Source organism: Anser cygnoides, chromosome 7, assembly GCF_040182565.1.
Source record: "Anser cygnoides isolate HZ-2024a breed goose chromosome 7, Taihu_goose_T2T_genome, whole genome shotgun sequence".
NCBI classification, from domain to species: domain Eukaryota; kingdom Metazoa; phylum Chordata; class Aves; order Anseriformes; family Anatidae; genus Anser; species Anser cygnoides.
In genome coordinates this window covers 8,813,003-8,835,596 of record NC_089879.1, presented here as the reverse complement: position 1 = coordinate 8,835,596, position 22,594 = coordinate 8,813,003, and the positions used below count along the sequence as shown (strand labels likewise).

Below are 22,594 nucleotides of genomic sequence, written 5' to 3'. Positions count from 1 at the left end.
GCCCTTGCTTCAACTCTCAGTCTCACCTCTTAGTGTAACCGCTAAAATCTTCTTCAGCGAAGAAAAATTCCCTTGTGCTTATCACTTCAGCGAGTTTATTGAATACAGTCAGCCTAAGAAGACAGTTTCAGCAATGCCCTGCTAACAATTCTTTTAAGTGCTCTTAGTTCAGGAGTACAGGAGCAGTTGCCAGATGGACTGGCAAGTCGTAGCACCTGTTCTTCATTTCCCCTCCGTGCTTCTGCTCCAAGTTCCTCATTACTATCCCATTAACACGGCCACGAGCCAGATATGACGCTCTCTAAAACCACTTTTCTATTTTCTGTAACAGTTCTTGTGTACAGCAGTTTAACCTGGAGCGTCTGATGAAGTTCCACGTTCCCCAGGCAGGATGCCACCCTACCTGAGCACACGTGGGTTATCTGCTGAGCATCTGAATGCAAGCAGACCTGCTACTCTGCGCTTCCTCCATCAGCTCCCAGCCCTGTATCTTGACTGATTTTACAACATACCCTTGAAGACAGTGCACGGAAGAGGACTTCTGCATCTACTTTCATTCTTGCTGCCTCACTTTGCCCTACTTGTTTTGAATTACACTGACTGTTTCCATTGCAGATGGCTATTCTCTGTAGACTCTGCCGTTTCCCATATGGTCTGGAATCCTTCACAGATTTGCACCTTCCCCTAAATACGACTGCTCTGCATTTAAGAACATTTCTGCTCTTTGCCTTAACAAACCTACATTGAAGATCCCTTGATATAAACTGTTAGTTTTGCAAAGTTTTAGGCTATTAGACAACTATAGCAACCAAGAGGCCTATAATAACTCCTGACTGAAAATCTGTGGCTGGGCATGGCTTTTATTACATTGTACGTTATGTTTTCATTATCAGTCGAGAAACCCTGTCTCTGTAGCACCACTGTGACTTTACTACTTAAACAGGTGGCAAGAGACACATTGGCTGATGAATTCTCTACTGATGTAACTGGTCTAAATCCCATCCTAGAGAAGAGCTGGATAAGAACACAGGTTAAAACTGGAACGGCGGCAAACCCTGACCTTCACTGGAGATATCACATGAGCATCTCTTCAACACATACAGATAAGAAAATGAGAGACTTCTTTAATATGAATGCATTCCTCTAGAGGTATTTCATTCCATCACAACAGACCTGTGACACTTGTTCTATACTCCCAGCAACAAAGTTAAGCTGGTTTACTTCTGCAAATGGATCTGGAATATTCTTTGCATGACCGTGCTTGTTCTTTAGGGATTCAAATAGAGCTTTTCACACTGTCACTTTTTTCAGAGAAATTTAAATCAAATCTTTGTTAAGAACTACAACTATTTTTTTCTTGTGGCATGGTCGTTCTCCACATTTTTTAACTGTAGAAAAGTTGTTTCTTTTTTCTTTCCTCCTCTATCCAAATGGATGTAACACTGGTAAATATATTAACATGGGATGTCTGTACCACATATAGGAAGTTTTTGAATGCATATGAAAAAAACAAACAATAGAAGTTCATACATATCATTAAAGTAGCTCAGGGAAACAACCAAATCACAAAGCAGATGAAATATCTGTAAGACTTCTCCGTATTTCCCACTTTATCACAGACATCTTAATTTTATGTTTTTGATCTTCATTTCATGCATTTGTCCTCAATGCAAAAGTTCTTTACCAACTTCATTTGCAGACTGGCAGAGGTAACACCAACTGTCATGCTCTTGATGCTCATCCTGTTAGGTTCATTGTGAATTTTAATGCTCAGTTATCATACCACCCATGCATATGCCCCAAATTAATTAACTTGTTATTTTATTATTAGATTACAAAGCTTAACATGTTCATCTGCATTTACCTCAGCTTGTCATGTCATCATGCATGGCACATCATCTAAATACATAACTTCTTTTAAGAAAAACATCCACACTAGAGCCATTCACATCATCCAGATACTGCTGTAATGTGGTGGCTGTGGCTTTTTGAAGTACAGATGTTCAAAAGCATGCTCTACAATAACTAAGTGCAGGCAACCAGATCAAAACTGATCCCAAGAACATCTGGCCAAACAGATGCACTATTGTTTAACAAAGGCATCGTCAGCGTTGTTTACAGTACCTGCCTTAGTTTTTTGATAGAGTTCATTATGCAAGGCGGTGATAATAGCTGCAGAAAAATGAATATGTTTTCACTTAATAACATTTAGCAGCACAGTTTAAGCAAATTCTCTAAACCTCAGAAGCTACTGTAAGTGAAGCGTATTTATAAATAAGCTAAAAAGAAGATTAGGGTGTAATTTATTCTACTCAGCAGCCACAACTTTGCAATAGCAAAGAATTTGGCAGTCCCAGTACAATACTTGCTACTGGAAGTACCTGCTTCAGCAACTGCAAGGCTTTACAGAGGACAGAAGTTTTTTAGGTCTTGGAACCAGGGCTCATTGGAGACAGGTTTCCCATGGATTTCAGTAATTTTCAGTGGCAGTGTACAAGACCAATAACGCACTTCAGTGCTACAGCATTCATTGTGCCTGTCTGCCAGTTGAACTGTGCCCTTCTTACAAGTGTGTTACCTTCAAATGCACGGAGTACTTCAGTATTTCACTTCCTTAAAAATCTACAATATATGTGCACCAGGACAAAACTCGCGAAAAGGTTTAGTTCAAAGTCACACAGACACATATTAATAGGTTACAAGAATTTTTTCTTCCCTTTCTAGACAAAAAGGCCAGAAAGGAGAAGGAATTTTCAGTTCAGTCATTGAAGGCACACTGCTACCATATGTAAGATCTTTTACAAGACTACTCATGCAAATGCAGTCTTCACCAAAAGTAACCTGAGTGGAAAGCAGAAAAAAAATGAATACTTTGAATGAATGAAATTCAGAACATACTGAATTCAATGGTCAATTTCTTATAGAATTCACAAGATTTGGCTTACTTCCTCAAAAATTCTTAAAAGAACTTTTTTTGTGTGTGTGTGTGATAGGTAGCAAGTATGGTTTTAAAAACACTACAGTCATCTTTTAACTTAAGACATTATCCCCTACAAGCTAGTTATTTCAATTTGCTGGGTTCCTTCTTACATTTAGCAAACAATTAACCCCAGTAAACATGGGTCTCAGTCCACAGACAGCCACTCATGGCAAATGATAAGCAATTACTGCACAAGGTTTATATTTCTTTTATGTTCCTTTATACCTTTTATGTTCCCTTATATTCTTTTCCTTTCTTTCTTGCACTGCCTTTGGCATCTAACTCCTAGCGAAATGCCTAACTTCTAACTCCCACTGATTTCAATGGAAGCTCCAGTACTCAAGTTTGGCAGCTCAGCACTTTTGTTGGGCTGGTCGAAGATGGTGGTGTTGATGCCTGATGTGTAATCACTGCATCAGTGGCATTTAAAGTGCTCGGAGTAAAGTCCTGTTTGAATCGCACACCAAGGATTGTCTTCTCCAAATTATGTACACCATCCAAACAGTTTTCAGCAGGTTTATCATGTGATGAAGAGCTGCAGTAGGCATACACCTTCTCCTGTCTTGCCTGTAATCTGCCACCATATTAGTAATAAAACACACATACAAAATGGAACTCATTGGCAGCAAGTTCATCCAAGGCTCAAAACGTCTTCTAACTACAGTACCAAAGTTTGTTCATAGATCTAAGAGACTGTCAGGTATTTCTGTTTCTGGCTAAGATTTTGTGACCCATTTCTCACTAGCTGTTTGGTACTCGGCTCAGTCACAAAGTCTCAGGACTCTGAAGTCAAGATCCAGGGACCTACAGGATCTTTGAAGTATGCACCTTCATCAACAGGTGCATACTTCAGAGAAACAAGAAGCATTAACAAGACTGAACCGCCATGGTCTGGAAAAAGCTGCAGATAATATTTACAAAACATGCATGCTCTGGCTTACTATGTGCAAAAGGCGTTTGCATCAAGCATGCTCTAGTAAAGTTTAAACTGTAATTTTAATGTAGATTAAAGCCTTTGGCCCGTCTTTACAGCAACAGCAGTGATAGCATCTTTGTGTCTACTCTGCAGAAGAACACTTAAAGCCAAAATCTGCCTTGAATTACACTTTGTATAATCAGCCTGTAAATCTAAGCAGCATTAAATACTGACTAAATTTACACAAGAGGATATCATCTGACCCTAAGCTACTTGTATCTTATACAGTCTACAAAGCAAGAAAGAGAACATACCTTGATCTTGGCATGGGCCGTTCATATTTTTCCTTGCATATTTTTCTAATACATTGGATAGGATTCATTTTTCAATCCTAAGGCTCCTGGATTTCAACATTGGAAACTCAGATTCCTGCATGCTAAACTGACTGCAAGAAGCCACTACACTGGCCTAAAAGATGAGCAGAACAGTCTCCCAGATTGCTTTCTTTAGTCTCCAATATCAGATTCCATAAAGCCTAAAAGCGCAGAGACAATGCCCTCCTTAGGAGCCGTGATAACATAACTTTGTAGCTTTATTTTCTTGATATATATTCTGTAGATAAGAGAGAGCAACGTTCAAGAGGGGTTAATGCATTGCAACATCCAAGTGAACTGTGTGAAGTCCTGTGCAGGACAAAGGGCACAGGGCTGGCAGTGACCGCTATTGAATCACAGCGCTGTATTCAGCCACGTAACGCTGCTCTGCAGACTGCATCTAACACAAATACCCTGCCCTGGCTGATGATACAACTATGCAATGAGAGATGTGAAGGCAGAGTGAGGAGAGACAGTGAAAGTCCAGTGACACGGAGTCTATCAGCCCATCTGCCTAGTGCTAGCCTGTACTAAGTCCTTATCAGCACAATTTTACTTCATTATTGGGTGAAAGCTGTATAACCAGACAGCAGATACAACCAACAAAGAAGCAATGCTCTGAATGAGAAGAAATGGAAATAGGTGGTGGTCTCAGGTGCACACCAAACGCAAGGAAGTCTGAAAGTCAAGGAAGTCTGAAAGAAAAACAATCAAGAAGGGACAACCTCCTAACGCCAACATGGATGTGCTGCTGACTACGGAGAGGCCAAATGCTCTGGGGCGGTGCCCAGGACATGCCCAAACCCAGCATTTTGTAAATATTTTCTCAACTGAAGTTTTCATCTGTATTTGGTCAATAATTATAAAAACAAAAATGATATAACTGATAGCATTTTTCTCTCTAAAAACCATAAACCATTGTTCATGGAAACCTGACTTCTTCCCTTCAAAGTCAGACACTTTTTTACCATTTTCATTTGCTTCATATTTGCACTCTAATTTTTTCCTTCAGAAGAAAAACTTTCTATGGCACTGGAAGAAAAATACTGCAACCCCCAAAAGCTCAAATTAATCTAAAAAAATAAATTAAGCATTTCATTAAAAGAAATGAACATGTGAGAATTAACAAACACTAGACTACATGATGCAAAATACAGAATCAGTACCCAGGGTGGCAAGTGACAGCAGGAAAGCTATGTGGCAGAAGTAGTAGCAAGCACAGCAAATGACAATAACCAAGAATCTTCTCAGTAAAGAAGATTGTTATCAACACTGAAAACACAGCAGCAAACCTCTGCAGAGCGTGGTCTGCGCAGAACCAGACTCTTTGGATAAAAGAACTCAGATGAGGAATGCTGTCATGAAACAGAAAAGGGAAAAAGAAGAGTGAAAAGGAAAATAGTTTCCCCAGCCCATAAGATTTATGTTACTTATTGGTCCCTGTAGAATCACAAACCACCAGACAGTTGTTAAAAACAAAATAAACACCACCAACAAAAACTAAACGATGTATATTCTTGTTATATACACACGACTGCTTTACTTTGCTTGTTTTGTCTTTATAATCCTCTACAAAAAATCCAGGAGGAAGACCTTAACCATTTTTATGAACTCCCTCTGAAATAATAACCAGCTAAAGTGTTGATTAGTTTATATCACAAATCAGTTTCTGCTGGAAAACAGAACTTGCTGAAAACTTCTGAAGTGACTTCCATGATAAAAGGGCATTTTGTTTTGTTCTGCTCTACTGGGAAAGGAAACTCAGCAGAGCAGAGAGGCCATGTCACTGACTTCTTGCAGAACCACTAGTATATCTAGGCCTGACCCTGTAAGTGGTTTTATCTCATATTTGACAACTCACAAACCAGATTCTGATTCTCATATCAGGTTGAAATCTATGCAACCAAGAAACTGACAGCAAATCAAACCACAGTTCATAATTTAGTGGTGACACGTTCAAATAGCACATAGTTCTGCCAGTTGTTTAATATGTTTCTGTACCTACCTTTTTGCTACTGCCTTCATTTGAGCCTGCCGAATGAAACATTTGGCAAAGTCATCTAAATGAACTCAAGTGATCAAGTGAACTCAAACTGATTTTAAAATAAGCGTCTGATATTTGTAGAATACATACAGACTATCTGCGATGTAAAGCTGAAGCTAAAAATCCTCTCTCTCTCTCCAGCTATCTTCAATATATTGCATTTCCTGATACCCTTTAAAGACATTTGAAACCTCTGCATGGAAGATCTCCAGGAATAAGGTGGCCTTGGATAGCTTTGCCATAACATTTCTCATGTTCCCCTAATAAGCATTCTCTCACTTCATTTGTCTTAAATTTCCTGAAAGAACTCACTTATGCAAAGTCTTGCAGGTGGGTGAATTTATTTACTTCATTCACTTCAATTAAAATCAGCTGAAGAGGAAGAAGATTCACATGCTTAAATGTATAATGGAAAAATGGAGAAGATACTTGAAGAGGACTTTACAATTTCCATGGGGAATGGAAATAAACCAACTGAGTTATAAGGTCAGCTTGGAGAAGGTTCATAAGGGCAGCACTGTAGTCAGGAATGCTTTGATAAGGCTTTTGGGTCCAAGTGAAAGGGAGGTATTGTACCCCAGCCATTCACTGCTAGGCGTAAGCATTCTGACACTTAAGCAGGGCCAAAGCCTTGTCTTACATTCAAATTGTTAAATGAGGAAGAAAATCCAGAGCAGCATAAAAAGTACTGTGGTAATTAGTTAACATTAATAAGGGAGCAATCTAATTCTTTGGAGATCTCTCTTTACCTTCTAATTACTGAGCGCTGGCATAAACAATCTGTCTGCTCCTTGGGTGATGCAATAGCCCCACGCCTATTCTGGAGGTAACGTGGTAAAGTTACAGCTGGTTTACATTATGATAAGAGGGTCACTGAGAACAATATTTATGCAAGTGACATAATGCTGCATGCTGGAAACCAAAGGCCAGGAGACAGACTTCTGAGAACAGCCAGGGGGCTTACTGACTTCCTAAGTTTCCAAGCCTGCATCACACCCACCTCTTTGCAGCTGACAGGACCGGGTACAAAATCCAGAGAATTTTATGAAGAAAGTTTCACAGGCATTTTTAATACCTGGTCACCTATGGCCAGTTCTACTTCTGTATTATCAGTACAGCCCACACTAATGTGAACTCTGATCAAGAAACAGTTATCAGTATGCTACCTACGTTCATAGTAAATTTGCAGAACAGTGCACCTAAATAAATTCTGAAGGCCTGGGTTTCCTGTGAACAACCCGCACGTAGAACAAAGCCCACAGGATAACCTTCATGCCAGTGCCTCTCATTTTCCTTGGCTGACAGACCTTCTAGCCATTTTATTCACATGAAGTCTCTAATATTCATATTCAGAAAAATTAAAGTTCAAAGAAACTACTGAGACATCAAAGAGAGTAAATTGTCCAGAAGGCAAATTAGTGAATACAGGCTTAACATTAAAATTGCATGCAAAAATCCAGACTATAATGTTTATCAGTGCGATGTTATTCCCATCAAATATTTAATCCAGAAACCTTGTAGGGATATGCTGAAGTGACCCCAAGGATAACTGCAACTCTTCTCGACATTCAAATTAGGATCCCTTTAGTCTGGGTTTTATTTGGATGAAGAGTCCATCTGAGCTACATGCTGTAAATAACTGCACAGAATGGGATAACTATTGAGAAGTTATACAGATTTGCAAAAATACTAAGATACCTTGTAGCACTTGCTCAGTTCACATTTTCCTCTTAAAAATCTCCCCCCCCCCCCCAAAAAAAATAATAATTGAGATATAAGATTAAATATCTTAAAGACAATGCCACATCTGTATGTCAGTAAATGATGCTACCTTCAGATCAGTACACTGAAACAGATACGTGAAGATGGTGAGCCTAAAAATCACACCAGTACCTCTGAAGTGCTGTCATAGTTATTCTGCCAGTGTGGTGACAGCTATGCACTAAACAAACATGGACAATCAACTCTTTCAAATACAATGTCCAGTTACTGGGTGTGCAAAATATCCAGTGAGTCATTGCCACAAGTTCAGCTTACCCTTAGCTTCTCTTCGGTCTTAGTGGATTGCTTACAGTCGGGATGCCAGACAGTGGAACCTTTGGGAGGTGTAAAAAGGAGAAAAATCCTTATTCAGATTAAAACAGATGACTTCTGATCATGAAAACTTAGTCGTGAAAAGAGAACCCCTTCACTGTATCTGACTGTGAAAGAGGAACACAAGTGAAACAAACAAACCAAACCCACAGCCCACCTACAGCAGCCCCTTGTGGAAGCTGTCAAAGCACTTAGCACACGTTCTTAATTAAGTCAAACAGCCGTAAGCAGCAAGAAAGGCAGCCAGCACCAGCTGGAGGAACTGAAAGACTAAGGGTTCTTCTGGTGAGGATGGAGGGCAAGGGCCATGGCGACCTGATCTGTTCTTCCCTTATGTACCCCACCACGCATAAAAAGGAAGCTCTGGTTATAAGCCCACCAATACCAGCAAAGTCTGATGACTTCCTCGAGCAGTAGGTGCCGTGCTCAGTTATTGCGAAATATTGAGAAATATCACCTCTTCCCTACAACTACGCAAAATGCAACAGGAAAAGCTTATATGGAGCAAAATCAGAAAAAATTCACAACACAGCAGTCAGTGCTGTATCGTGCCCGCTGCACCAAGCTGGAGAAGCCAGCATGACATTTGGCATGAAGCAGTACGTGAAGGAGCCTATCTCGAGATCCAAGTGTACCGTACTTGTCACTGGCACACACATCGCTTCTGCTCCTTGCTCTGTGAGGTCAGTGGCATGTGTTGTACTGGCATTTCCGCACGGCACGTTCCAGCCTCACATCCTTTAAAAAAATTCAAGGTCTCCACCGTTTGTGTTCCAAAACATGGGATTTTCTCTTACATTGTGAAAATGTAAATATCCATCTGTGCCCACGGGCTGAGCAGTGCCCAGGGCAAGGGGGACTTCCATTCCACTTCAGTGCTCAGGAACAGAGCATGAACTGTGGTCACTGCTGGGAAGCTGCTGGCAGGTTTTAGCCAAACTGAAATGGAGCAGAAGCTAATGCTGATTTGTAACACTGACTGCAGCTGCAGTCAAATTCAAACTTCGGTCCAGCCACTGCAAAGCCAATACTGAGCCATGTCTGTCTGCAGGAGGGAGCTTCACCTTCACTCCGTCCACAAAGAAACCAAACAAAGGGCCGTCCAGGTCTCCTGCTGGTGAATATTAGCCCAAGTGCAGCCAGAGGACACCCCACCCTCAGAGCCACTGAGAGGTACGGGTCAGGGGCCCCGGACACTTTATCCTAACAAGCCCTTACATGCCTCAGTACAGAAGTGAAGAGCAACAGGAATGATTTCACTTCCCAGCAGCACACAGCATAATCATCACCAGAAGACTGCAGGGAACGCTGTGATTCTGGATCAGGGCCTGAGACGTTTGGCTTTGAGTCTAAGACAAGGAAGAAGAAACTGCATTTGGCAGGCGGGAAGGATCAGATAACAGGGAGAAGCGTACCGAGAGCCTTCTCTGTAAACAAACAGCAGCTTCCGAGCCAGGACCCCACAGCGCCAGCAAGATCAGCAGAGCAGCATGGCCTGTGCATTTGCTGAGGAGATCAGGCAGATCCCAGCCCTCAGGAGGAAGGGAGTTCATGCTATAAGGCTGATGAGTTAAGACTCAGAAGGTTTCAGAATTTGCAAATTCAGTTACAAGCTTCCTGCGTGACCCTAAGAAAAATGTTCTCTGCTCCTCTGTACCTCAGTTTCTTTTCTGTTAAACCATTCCCATCATCAAAGAAAAAGCTATCACTGCATTTTCAGGCAGCATTTACCACAAACTAGTCCAATTTTAGGAACACCCCAGGAGAATGCTGGAGCTGCTGAAGGGGAACAAGAAACGCAAGAAGGTTTGGATATAATTTTCATGGTGGAACTTAGTTACCAGTTGTGAGCTTTCCTTCACAAAAATGGTAAAAAGTTTTAAAAATATGAAATTGTGTAACCCAAATCAGATAGAGCAGGCACAAGAAGTAAAATGCAAATATTTTTTCATGATCCTGAACTATAACTTGTAGATTTTATTCACCCAGCTGTGTCACACTATTTTGAAATGTTTGGAACTGTGTAAATTCTCAAGTTGCATCGCCCTTCCTTTTCCTAACAGAAACAGTTCAGCAAATTGTGGCTAATCCCACTCTTAATGTAAGTTTGCTCACTTGGCAGACATCAGCCAACACATTCATTTATTCAGCTTTTTGCTTTGCGTGTACCTCTGATTCAGACTACAGTGCTCTAAAAAGCAGAAGCTCAGTTACACAGTGAATAAGGCTGAAAGCCTGTGTGAGAATCAAGAGCAGCAGCCCTCTGAATGCTAAGCAACATCCTAGCTCAGCAACAGCCCTCTGGGATGAGCCCTATAATAAAATACTACTAAGGAAGTCCATGGGAAAGAGAGTTTCTGATGCTACTTCCTTGTTATTTTCCTGTGAGGGAGCAGGGTGAAGTCAGAGTGCTTCTGCTAGCGCTACTTAAGCCATCCTTAACACAGAAAGCCCCAGAATGGTGGGTTTGGTTTTGTGTTTTCCTTTTGCAGGTTTGCTTTTGCACATTTCTATTGCAAGTGACTAACAGAAACCTACCAGGCTCCTCTAATTACACAAAGTGGTACCAACACAGTTTTTATGTCCAGTAGAGAGAACAACGAGAAATGAGAAGGAAGCTTCCTATTTTCATATATTTCATCGATAACGTGATTTTGGTTCTGGCTGGTTTTTATTTCAGAGAAGTGCTTGGAAGGCTGTTATTCTGCACCCGAGGGGGAACAATTTGGATGGAGTCAGGATATCCATTTCAGCTGAGAGCTCTGCAGAGGAAAGGCTTTCAGGTCACCTACGCTTAAAAGCATGCTGAATTCAGCAAGGAAAGCTTTGTCAAGACAGTCTGGAGCACACTCAGCAATAACATTACTTGGTCAGAAAACAGATTTCTACAATAAAGCAATGCAACCTGGGCTGCTGCTCCTCCACTGAAGCACAGTGAGCGTGAGGAACATCAATTCACCTTCATGGGACAGGAGATACAGAAGTATGTGCAGCTAAGAAGAGAATGATGGCAGGTCAAGGAGCCAGGTATCTCTTCCTGTCTCATATCACCTAAACTTTTCCAGGACAAAATCTAGCCTTGTTTAAGTACCTCCTGCCTTTCTGGGATCTGCGCAAGTTTACACCACAGCCTGCACGTGAACTGTGCTGGACTGGTGCAAACTGCATCAGTTCATCCCTCACTGCTATTAAAATAATTTCTGAATTAATCTGCTCACCTTGAACTCTGCCTGTCCTTTTATCATACTATCATGTGAAGAACCTAAGATCACTATTTGTCAGATGCTGAAACTGCTGCTTTCAAATTAGTCTTTCCAGTTTGCCATCAGAAAGCACTAGTTCCTACCCAGCCCTCTTTCAGCCTCTCCTTGCTCTGGCAATGAAGTGCCGCTACACAACTGTGTATCTAATTCTGTGCACAGCTGGAATAAGATGACGCCTTACAAGGCCAGTGAGATGAGAAAAATGGACTGCAAGGGAGGACAAACTATAAAATAACACAAGTTAGCTTCAAAGGAATTCCTTAACAATGTTATCTAGTTTTGGAATTCCTCCAGAAGGAATCTGTCTCCAGTTTTTCAGGAGATAGCTGCCATCACACTTTCATCATTTCTTTCCTATGCTTTCACAGTCCTTTCAGGTGCATCAAGCGAGTTTTCTAACATAAATACAATATACAAAATCACGATCTGTGGTTGCCTTTTCACTTAGATTTCTAGATATACAAATGCATATTCGATGTCTTGCTACCAACATTAATTAATACTACATCAGTCAGAAAAAATAATTGTAGCTTAATACCTAATGTGCTACCTTGTGGGAAAGTAAACAGAATTCAGTTCCAGGGTATTTTTCAATCAAAGAAAGAAGCACATTCTTTTTTACGTGAAAAGATTCTGGGGAAAGAAAAAAAAAAAAGTGCTTCGCACCTGGAAGTGAGTGCAAGACTGCTAATAATAACAAGGAGATGAAAATGAATATATGAGAAAGAAGTGACTTCAGAAAGACAACAAATAAATATAAATGGAACTCAAAGAGATATGTGACCAGATGAACGGGAAATAGGCAAGGCAAGCAAATATAATTAGGAAGCAGAGGAGACAATCTAATGATGCGCATGGGGGATGAGATCTACGTGATTCAAAGCAAGCTTACTGCAGTGTCTGGAAGTTTTTCCATTGCGTTTTACAGTTTGGAGAGTGGTCCAGAACAGCAGAGAAACTGATCAGCACAATTCAGGGGAAAATGACATGAAACCCTCTCACCTTGTCTGATATCTCATCCACCAGTCTATGCACTAAGCTATCTGTGAGAAGCCAAATTCAGAGGCAGCCTAATAAATTTTACCCTTGCTACACAGCTTTTGAAAACACAATCTGGCTCAACTCAGGTGTAGAGTCACTGCAAAGCCACCATCATGGCCACTTACTAAAGTGAAAGAGTTAAGTAAAATGTTTGAGGGCACTGTAAAGAAGAAAGGATGGCTACAGTCCCCCTTGTCTGTATTGCACAGGGATAGCTTATAAAGTGCTGAGGTCTGTGACAGAAAAATTAACAAGTCTGATTTTCTGGTTTTGGAACAGAGACGTCCTTACCTTGCAGATACATTTCTTCTCCTTCCGTGAACATTTGGTTGCACCTGCTGCATCGTGCACAGCTTGGATGATAATGCTTGTCACCTGCCTAAACAAGAAAGAGAAATGAGGGATCAATGCACTGTAAACATTGCTCACATTTACGCTGCTCTGTAAGCACTCCACCTGCTAACAGACCACAGTCATTTTTCCTCTAGTTCACCTGTTATAATACTGCTCTGATGATGTGACAGTAGCTATGGGGACGTAAGACCTGCCGTTCTGGTTCAATCCAAAGGCCCAATACCCTGTCCTCAACAGAAGCCAGCAGTGACTACATGGGGTAGAAGGCTACAAGAACAAGACAAGATAGAACGGCCTTTCCTCTTCACACGTCCCCATTCAAGTACTCAGTGATTTAAAGACTTCCTGGTGAAAGGCTATATCCCAGTCTCTCTATTCTCCGTGATTTTGCCCAACAGCTTTTTGAATCTCACTTACCAGTCCAAAGCAATGAATGTTACACTGCAGCTAGACATTTGTGCAAACCTGCTGCCTCCTCCTTTTGCAGACAGTGCGTATGTTCTCAATTGCTCCATTGTTATGGATGAGTTTAGACAATGAATGACAGTTTTCAACCTGCCATTTCATTCCTTGGCTGCCTTCCCAACACTGCTGATATGAGCAGCTCCTGGGACCATTAACCTAAATCACAAATGCCTGACTTCAGAAGCTACTTGGGTGCAGGCAGCTTGAGCTGTCTGAACTATCAACCTAAAGATTCTAAATGCTCTAGATCCTGTTACCCAAATCCACTGAGTCACTTAAGTACACATCTCTTCAATACAGTGATATTCATAAAAGACTAGGCTGATCAGGTTTCAGGCCTTTAAGGACAGGAAAAATCAAGGCACAGATACGATTGTGATTTCTCCTTGGGAGAAACAAAGCATGCAAAGCCCACACCAGGCTTTTTGAAAAAAAATAAAATAAATAAATGATGAATCCTAAAACAAACAAACAAAAACCCAAACACTTGAATAGTGACAATTAATGGATTTTAAAAGGCTTTAAAAATGTATCTGATTTCTTAACATGTTAACTTCAAATGCTTTTTCACAAAATATTCCCTATCAACTGAAATATTATATGCATAACACCGGTCTGCAGCACAGGGCTGTGAATATTGAATGGGTTTCCAAGGTAGATCTCCAACTCAGACAGCTCAGCACTCACCAGCAGAAGCTGACATCCTTCTCTGCACTTTCTGCCGTGCACAATCGATATTGTACATACAAAGGAACAGGAATTTTATCTGTGTTTGGTAAAAAATAATCCCCACTTTTGAGCACTCCTCAAATTCTTCAGCAGAGTGAGGGCCCACAGAGCTGCTTGTCACAAGCGATTTCAGGCATATTTCATTTAAAGATGATGCCAAGCCCACGTCCTGGAAACTGCTTCCAGTTAATGAGATATAAAAAATTCCTAACAAGACTGAATCACTGCCGGAAAGCATCTTCTCCAAACAGGAAGACAATGATTACAAAAATATATATGAACTCATAGAACAGGAATCTTTTCTGGGCTCGCCTGTCTCATCCAGCTACAGCATATCTCTGCTGCATAAGAGAGCTCAGATTTTCAGTAGACACACGGATTTTTCTGAAATAAATTCATAGCTTCTCAAAACGTATTCAGTAGGGTAACTAAGAAGCTGTATAGTCTGAACTAGGAAGAGTACAGGTCCTGTTATATTATTATTAATTAACCCCTGACATATCCCATCTGAGATGGGGCCACGTCTCATGAGATGTTATCCAAATTCCCAGACACAAAAGACTGAAACAACACTGGTCAAAAGCTTTTGTAATTTCAGTTAACTGCCAAAAAGTCTGTACATCGATACTGTCAGATTAATCAGGCTTTATAAAGAAAGAATTCCCTACCAAGAACACCAATAGTAAACTACGGCAATGGAGTTTTAATGGATCCAGCAGAAATATCTATAACGTGAAAGCACCATGCTGTGTGGGCAATAGAAATCAGGCATTCACATCCAAACAGTTTCAGCTTCTGTTCTTCCAAGCTTTGATGTGTGTGTGTTTTAGGAACACAATGACATAAAACCCCAATGTATTAATCAAATGTTGCATTGCACTGTCGCAAGCAAAACTGCTAAATTCTTTGGTTGTTGGGTAGTTATTCTGGCAGTAGCCCAGGCGTCTGATTTTTGTGTTCCTTATTTTGCAGTTAATTCACAACAACTTGGGTCAGTAATTTCTACTAGCTCCATTCATCCTTTGTCCTAAAAGGATCTGTATCTGGTCTACCTGGTGCTAATACTGGTGAGTCTTTCACTTGCCGTGATCATCTGACAGACATGCCATTTGTTTTTCTCCTCATCACAAAGCTCTTCTTAAGGACACCTGGTACATCTGTCAGTTGATTATGACCTCTATAAGCAGCCTACACATTTGAAAAAGTCAGGTTATTTACAGGAGAAACAAATCCAGGATTCATCACAACGTCGTGTGTAAACCTGTGGCCACTCTGAAGCTTCCCATCCCCCAGAAAAACCTCCAATATGCTACTGTCAATGTAATTTATATGATGTACACATCTCTTTAAAACAGCCGAAATGTTTATCAGATCTCTCCCCAAGGCTGTAACAACTGGCCAGATGTTAGCCCAGTGCGAGCGGTGATGAAGGAACAGCACGCCCCTGCTAACAGAAGCTTGCTAAGTGGAAGCACTAACCCATCCCGCACTAGCTAGGTTTTGCTGGAGTTTTGTATCACAGCAGCTGCAGATGTTGCTGAATGCTTCAAAACCAGTTTCATCCATTTTCTACCTCAGTAGTGTTTCTATGACTCTTCAGCGGGTATCCACTGGGAACCAATCTGCATCTCAGCTAACCCAGGGTTAGTCTTGCTAAGCCTGACTTGCCGTCATCGTCTGAGAAAGCTGGTTGCTAAAAATCAGTCATTACAACGTATTAGGAAAAACTTCAGGATCTACAGAGAATGAAATATTCATGCTTTTCAGATATGTGTTTTTTTTTTTTTTTTTCCTAGCTTTTAGGCTACTAAACCCACATTCAGCACAGTCAGCGTGAAGTCTCCTGTAACCACATGCTGCTGTACTGGGGGCTGTAAGGCTTACAGCCCAGCCCTGCTGGCAGTACCAGGCACCATTACTCAGTGCACATTTGCCCTGAAGATTCTTCAGCCGAAGTGTAAGAGGGTTAAAGGCACTTGCCTTCCCACTATGCCTCGCTCTCCTTACCCCTTCCCAAGTTCACTTCATGTCCAAAAACCTCTTGCAGTTGGTTTGCTACTCAAAAACTTCTCAGCTGGCACCTTGCACCCTGCTGACAGCAACAAATCACTTCTTGTTCAAAAAAACAGCTATTCAGTCTTTGGGGACTTAAAGCCAAAACTGTACCGTTTCTCATAGGTGTCAGGGAAGGCAATCGTGGGTTGCACAAAAAAATTTAAACACAAATGACTCCAACCCAGAAGATACAAATACAGCTGCACACAAGCCGATGTAACATGACCCAGAAGCCAGTCTCAGTCCCTGCTTTGAGCACACCCAGCCCTAATCCCAGGACCACAGTACTTCAAAGGCCAAGTACTGCACTCTTGGAGTCCATCTCTTCCCTCATGCTGTACCCCCAGCTCCCACAAGACCAACTTTTATTTTCTCAGTGCTTGTAGAGCTCCAGTCTGATTAAATAAATGTTTTCCTCTTTGGTGAACGTGAGAGTTTAAGATTTCCTATTACTCATGCCTTCAGTCCTGTTCTTTCCAGCACAACGGTGAACAAGAGCCAGAAAGGACAATAACAAGAATCCCACCAGGAGTGCTCACATGCCAGTGGGTCTGGTGGAGGAAGAACTAATTACCAACAGACATTTTCTGTTGGCCAAAAGACACAATTAAGTGCATTTTTGCTGCGTTACACTTGCACAGCTGCACTCACTCTCCATTCAAAGACATCCTAGCAATCACCTGACAAACAGCTATTAAACACGTAGAAAGCTTCATTTTTCTAATGCAACTTAAATGCAAAAAAAAAGCTATGTAGTTTTAAGAGTACTTTAAAGTTTTTTTTTTTTTTTTTTTTTTTAATGAAGAGCTATCACAGCTCTGTGATTGACACATCTAATCAAATATTTACTTCTACCACGACTCTAAGAAGGTTGACCTGATTTCTCAGCTCTCTTAAGGACTACGGAGCAGCACAAAGAATAACTCAGACTCATCTTTAAACCCCTTAAGGAATGTCATGAATTGTAAAACAGGAACTGTAGCAGTAGCCTACCCTTTTCCAGGGAAGCTTTATTTTAATTACTCGCAGAGGTCACAGAATCTTTCACCCTGTTTGATGTTCAGGATAATATCAAATGCCATTGTTTCCTTCTCTGCAGGCTTCTGTGATCTCACAGGCGGGTGGAACAGCACAAACACTATGAAGACCAAAATTTGCTTTTAATAACATCCTGGCCTAAACTGTCCACTCACTTTTCCCAGGCTCTTATCTGTTCAGCAAGTCACTACAACAGATACAACAATAAAAGTGCAGCTCCTCTGCTTCCAAAGGACGTCCGAATCTCCCGTAACTTTCTCTGTTATTACCAAAGGAAGGACAATGTAATACAATTTAAATTCTGTAAACACTCTAGCTTGATAAATCCTTGTTTGATGTGCATCTTTAAAACGAGGACCTCCTGACGTTGTTTGGAGTACTAATGTCACCACCCCCTCTGGAGAGGAGCAGCTCCCAGCAGAGCCCTGCCCTGCGCAGCCGGAGCAGCGGGAAGCAGAGCTCACACTGGCAGTTCCCAGGCTGCAAGAAGCACGTGAGGGGGAAAGTGGGAAATGGAGCGTGAGCCCGTGACTCTAAATCTGAATGACAACCTGCATGCAAGGGACGTGGAAGAACCGCAGAGCGTTCCATTGACTGCTGTGTTGTCTCGGGCAAGCCCAGACTGCAGCTGCCAGGAACACTTGCACTGTTCGTTCATGCCTGCTTTCTGAGTTTTATACAACGTACTTCCCAGCATCCCAGCAGTGACTACCAGTGTCATGCTATTACATTCCTTAACAGATGGACTATATCAAACTTTTGGAACTTATTACTGTTAATTCCATCAGCATACAGTATTATTATACTCATTAGTGGCTGCTAAATAGCAATGCAATTATTAGCTGCTTAGAATATCATTTTTCCTTATAGAAAAGATGTGAATAATGCTTCAGGCTAAATCTCCAGTGTTGCAATTGGTCTGCTAGCATGAAGAATCAGCCCTCCTGGGAGCTGAACATCAACCAGACTTACCGTGCAGTAAGGCCCTGGCAGCCACCTGTGACTGCACTGTTTCCTGCAACACCCAGTGGTGAGCAAGTTGCACACAGAGGCGAAACATGCTAAACTACGGGTTCTTTACGGCAGCCATTCATCCTGTCTTCACAGAGCAAATGCACCTATTGTTACACACCATACCACTGCTAAGAACTTACATTCTCCACACAGTTAACAGCAGGAGGTTGTTACTTCAAAGATAATTCCACTCAGCTAAGACATGTACCCACAGAAGCCCCAAGTGGCCAGTTGACCAGACTATTCTTGACCAGTGACCAGAGTATTCTGGTCTGTACAGAGAGGCAAAGCAATAGCAGACCCACCTTTATTGCTGACTGCCAGGATTTCTAACGTCATCTCTATTAGGATGCTGGGTTACATTTATGCACAGAGAAATCTAATCCCAGTGACTGACCACGTAGTTAATCAGAGAGAATTCAGAAAAAATACACGTAGTAGATTGTATTAAGGTGTATGTATGTCCTGCAAAGTAAGACTAACTGTTGAATGCGTGCAACATTTACACTATGTTCTGTCTTGTACTTGTAGCACATAGGTATGTAAATTGATGGTATTCTACCTAGTCTCAGGCATCTCACTACTCTATGCAATTTATAAGTCTTCTCCCATTATTATTTGGACTGACTGGATCTAGGATCTAGAAGGATACTAAATTTATAAGGGTCATTCACATCAGAGATGCAGGAGTTAAGATAATGACTAGTGTCACTATGGCTGAGGAATGTAATCTAAGATGCATGTTTTCTGTTCAGAAATAAAAGGCCAAAAATCAGGGAAAAGTCTGGGTTCATAAACAGCAGTTCTCATGTTGATTCATTGAGAGTCAATACAAATCTGTGAATTCACTGTTTTTGTGACAGATATTACTAGTATACTTAATCAGAAACTACTTTCTCAGTCAGCAGAACCACAACTGACTTCAACCTGCTGAAATTTAGCTAGAAATGTCAATAACAAAGCTCCTTCATATCTTAAAAAATAAAAACAAACAAACAAAAACCAACCTCCCCCTGAAACAAACAAAAAACCTGCATCTGACGGATATTTCATAGGTCAGAAGGCACTGCACCTGACACCTGGTAACAAATACTAGACTTGATCCTAATGTAAACAGGTTATTTGCAATTCCAAAAATTAGCAATTCCATTCCGATCATGATTTAATTGTGTAGACAGACAGAAATAAAGAACAACACTGCATGTTCACACATGGAATTTTAAAGGAACATATACCTAGATCTTAAAGTAACCATGAAAAGATAAATCCTTGAATTTCAAAGACAGCCTACTGAATGTCCTAAATTGTGTACTGTAAAAGACAAATAAGAAAATTACCATGCTCTGTACTCTTTTATATAGAAAAAGCATAAAAATTAAGATAATTAAAAAGGCAATGTAAAAGGTAATGTTTGATGCTGTTTGTTGTTTGATACTGTTTTTAAGTGTTTGCCATGAGTCTACTTTTACAAATTAAAAGACTTGAATAATTTGTACTCAAGAGTCTTAAAAAAAACACTATAGCTAGGCAGTTGTCTGACAGATGGATGTGTTAGCAGGGGGGAGACAAACACCTCAGAGATGACTTCCTTCTGCCCACAGCATGAGGTACCTCTGCTACTGGCCCAAACAATATAATAAAAACAAATCTAAAAACAAATATAAAAGCCTTTCCTTGTAAATTTGCTGATGACTCAAAACAATGCTTGTTTAAGCTACCTAAAATCCAACAAGTACGTTTTAATAGCCTAATACAGAATGGCCGCAAATCAAGCAAGCAGGGCCCTGGGAGACTGAGCGCCATGTTGTAGGCCACAGCCACTGAGGGGGGCACTTGGAGATGATCATTAGTAACCTCCTGGAAAGAGCTCACAGAGTACCTCAAACGGCTGGTTCTTCCGATCATTTGGTGTGTGCAAAGAACATAAAGGGGTAGCAGAAGGAAGGTTTTGCTTCTGACTATATACTGCAGCATCACTGTTATAATACTGACAAGCGGACACGTGGATTTGCAGAGTAGTTCAGCGGAGAGCCACCAAACCAACGTGAGCCTTAAGATGCGAAACTGAAGGACTCGGAGCCAAATCATTACTGAGAGAGAGAGGCTTCAAAGATGAGTGGAGCACAATGGAAAACTAATTAAAAGCAAAGAAGAGATAATAACAGGAAAGAGAATGAGCTTTTCAATCCCACCAAAAAAACAAACAAAAACAACTGTGACATCAACGAGCTGCAGTTAGACAAATTTAACCTCAAAATGAGGTTTCTACAGTAGAGGTAACTTAAACAGCAAGAGGGAAAATCTGTGACTTTACGATCATTCTGCAGCCTTCATGACAAGACAGGATAATTTCCCAAAGGATAAGCTTTTATTTTTATTATTTTACCATTATTACCATTATTTTTAGGGAAAAGCTCTATGATTTTGAAAAGAGAAGGCCAAGCAAGATGCTTTTAGCAATTCCTCTAACCTTAAAATCCATTCCAATGGGCTTTATACAGACAGAAGTATTTAAACATGCATCAAGGCCAGGGCTGGTCTGGAGGGAGGTGTCCCTGCCTGTGGCAGGGCATTGGAATTAGCTGGTCTTTAAGGTCCCTTCCAACCCAAACCATTCTGTGATTCTAAACTGCTCCCAGGGAGCACAGGAGCAAACCAACAGAATAATTAGAGTCAGAGCCTGAAAAATTTACTCCTCGAGCTGTCTTGGCAAAGCAGCAAAATTCCTGGTATAGCAGGAGCTTTGCTGCTGGAAGTGAGCTTTTGTTGATGCGGTTTGCGGCTCAGGGAGACAGTCCAAGCACAACGCCAGGAGCAGATCGGGGCGAGCTGTGCCGCATCAGCACCGGAGCTGCTACTGCCATGGCTGCTCCAGCACGGCACCAGCATCAGGGGCTCTGCAGAATGGGCACAGCCTGGAGACAGCTCAGTGCAGGGCTCAGCAAAACTCCTGCTAGCCTGCTGAGCAGGCTAGCACCTGCCTATCGATGAAGGATGTGAGAGTTTGGGGCATTAAGCAACTCACCTTGGATCAAAATTAATTCTTGCAGCAGATCCAAGCAGAGAACTCAAATTCTCAGACTCCCAGTCCGGCAGCGCCTCTGAGTAGCACACCACCAGATTCAAATAACCATAGCTGATTTCCTACCTAATTAATATAAAATTGACTTTCCAGTTTTCTGTCAGAAGGCTGTTTGTGGAACCGTGCAACCTCTGGCATGCGATTTAGCAACGCCTGGTCTCCACTCCAATGTCTGCATTCAGTTCAGAGGGAGTGTCCCAAGAACAACAGAGAAAGAAGAGTTGGGAAGGCCAAAGGAGCGGGAAAAGAGATTAAGCATGAGATCACACAGTACCTCAGCAGAAAATAACAAGAGGACATAAAACAAAGGTAGCCAGTAAGAAACAAAGTAGAAATAAAGCACTCAATATATGCTCATTTGTATCTGGTAGATCCCCACGTTATTCTAATAGGAAAACATGCCAGGAGTGAATTGAGTAGAGTATTTTTTTCCTTTTGGTGACTAGTGTCTGCTCTTGTAGCAAACTCATCCTAGTAGTCACTGTTCCAGCTACTCTGGTCCTATAACGCTTTAAAAAGTATAAAAAGTATTTTATTCTTGATTATCTGCAATGCTACCTACTACCTTTAGAAAATTCTTCCAGTAAGAGGTCACAATAAGCAACAGGTGACCATCTAGCGAAGGGACAGATATTCTTCAAATATTTTTCTTCCCAAACACATCACTCTTAACTCCAGAGTCACTGATACATAATTATGAGACTGAATTTGACTACAGCGAGGCATTTCTGAGGAATCCTTGCTTTGCAATTCTGGCCAAAATGACATCAAATTAACCACGTGAATAAGTTAATGCAGAGAAATAGTCGTCTCTTTTTTCAAACAGAATAACTTAGAATCAGAGCCTTTTATTTTTGGCAGAGGTCCATTTTGTATTGTTTGTCAGTCTTCTCATACAGATAATTTCTAATTACAGATGCAAAACTATGCAAGCACACTTTTGAATCCTAGCTGGCATGAACATCACATCAGAGTATGTTTCTCAGAGCCAAATCACAGCCATTTTACTCGCTACCTTGTTTTCTTCAGTTCCGTATAAAATCAAGGTTTCTAGTTACTGCAGGAAAATGACTCCAACAAAATAACCGTGATAGAACATGTTACTCTGGTGATGAACAGGAAAGAGATAAATGGACATAAAGTAG

General features: G+C 41.1%; 1 protein-coding gene across 12 annotated transcripts in view; it reads right to left on the bottom strand.

Annotated features, from left to right (window-relative positions):
- The window catches only part of ABLIM1 (actin binding LIM protein 1), a 192,048-nt gene that overhangs the window by 43,319 nt on the left and 126,135 nt on the right, over positions 1–22,594 (bottom strand). For 11 of the 12 annotated variants that reach the window (XM_067000417.1, XM_067000418.1, XM_067000415.1 and 8 more), the window contains exons 7-8: positions 13,004–13,091; positions 8,352–8,410 (exon numbers count right to left, since the gene is read on the bottom strand). In XM_067000417.1, coding sequence (XP_066856518.1) covers positions 8,352–8,410; positions 13,004–13,091 — 147 coding nt within the window. Of the gene's footprint in view, positions 1–5,562; positions 5,626–8,351; positions 8,411–13,003; positions 13,092–22,594 lie in introns of all 12 variants that reach the window. The other variant, XM_067000419.1, reaches the window with a different exon arrangement.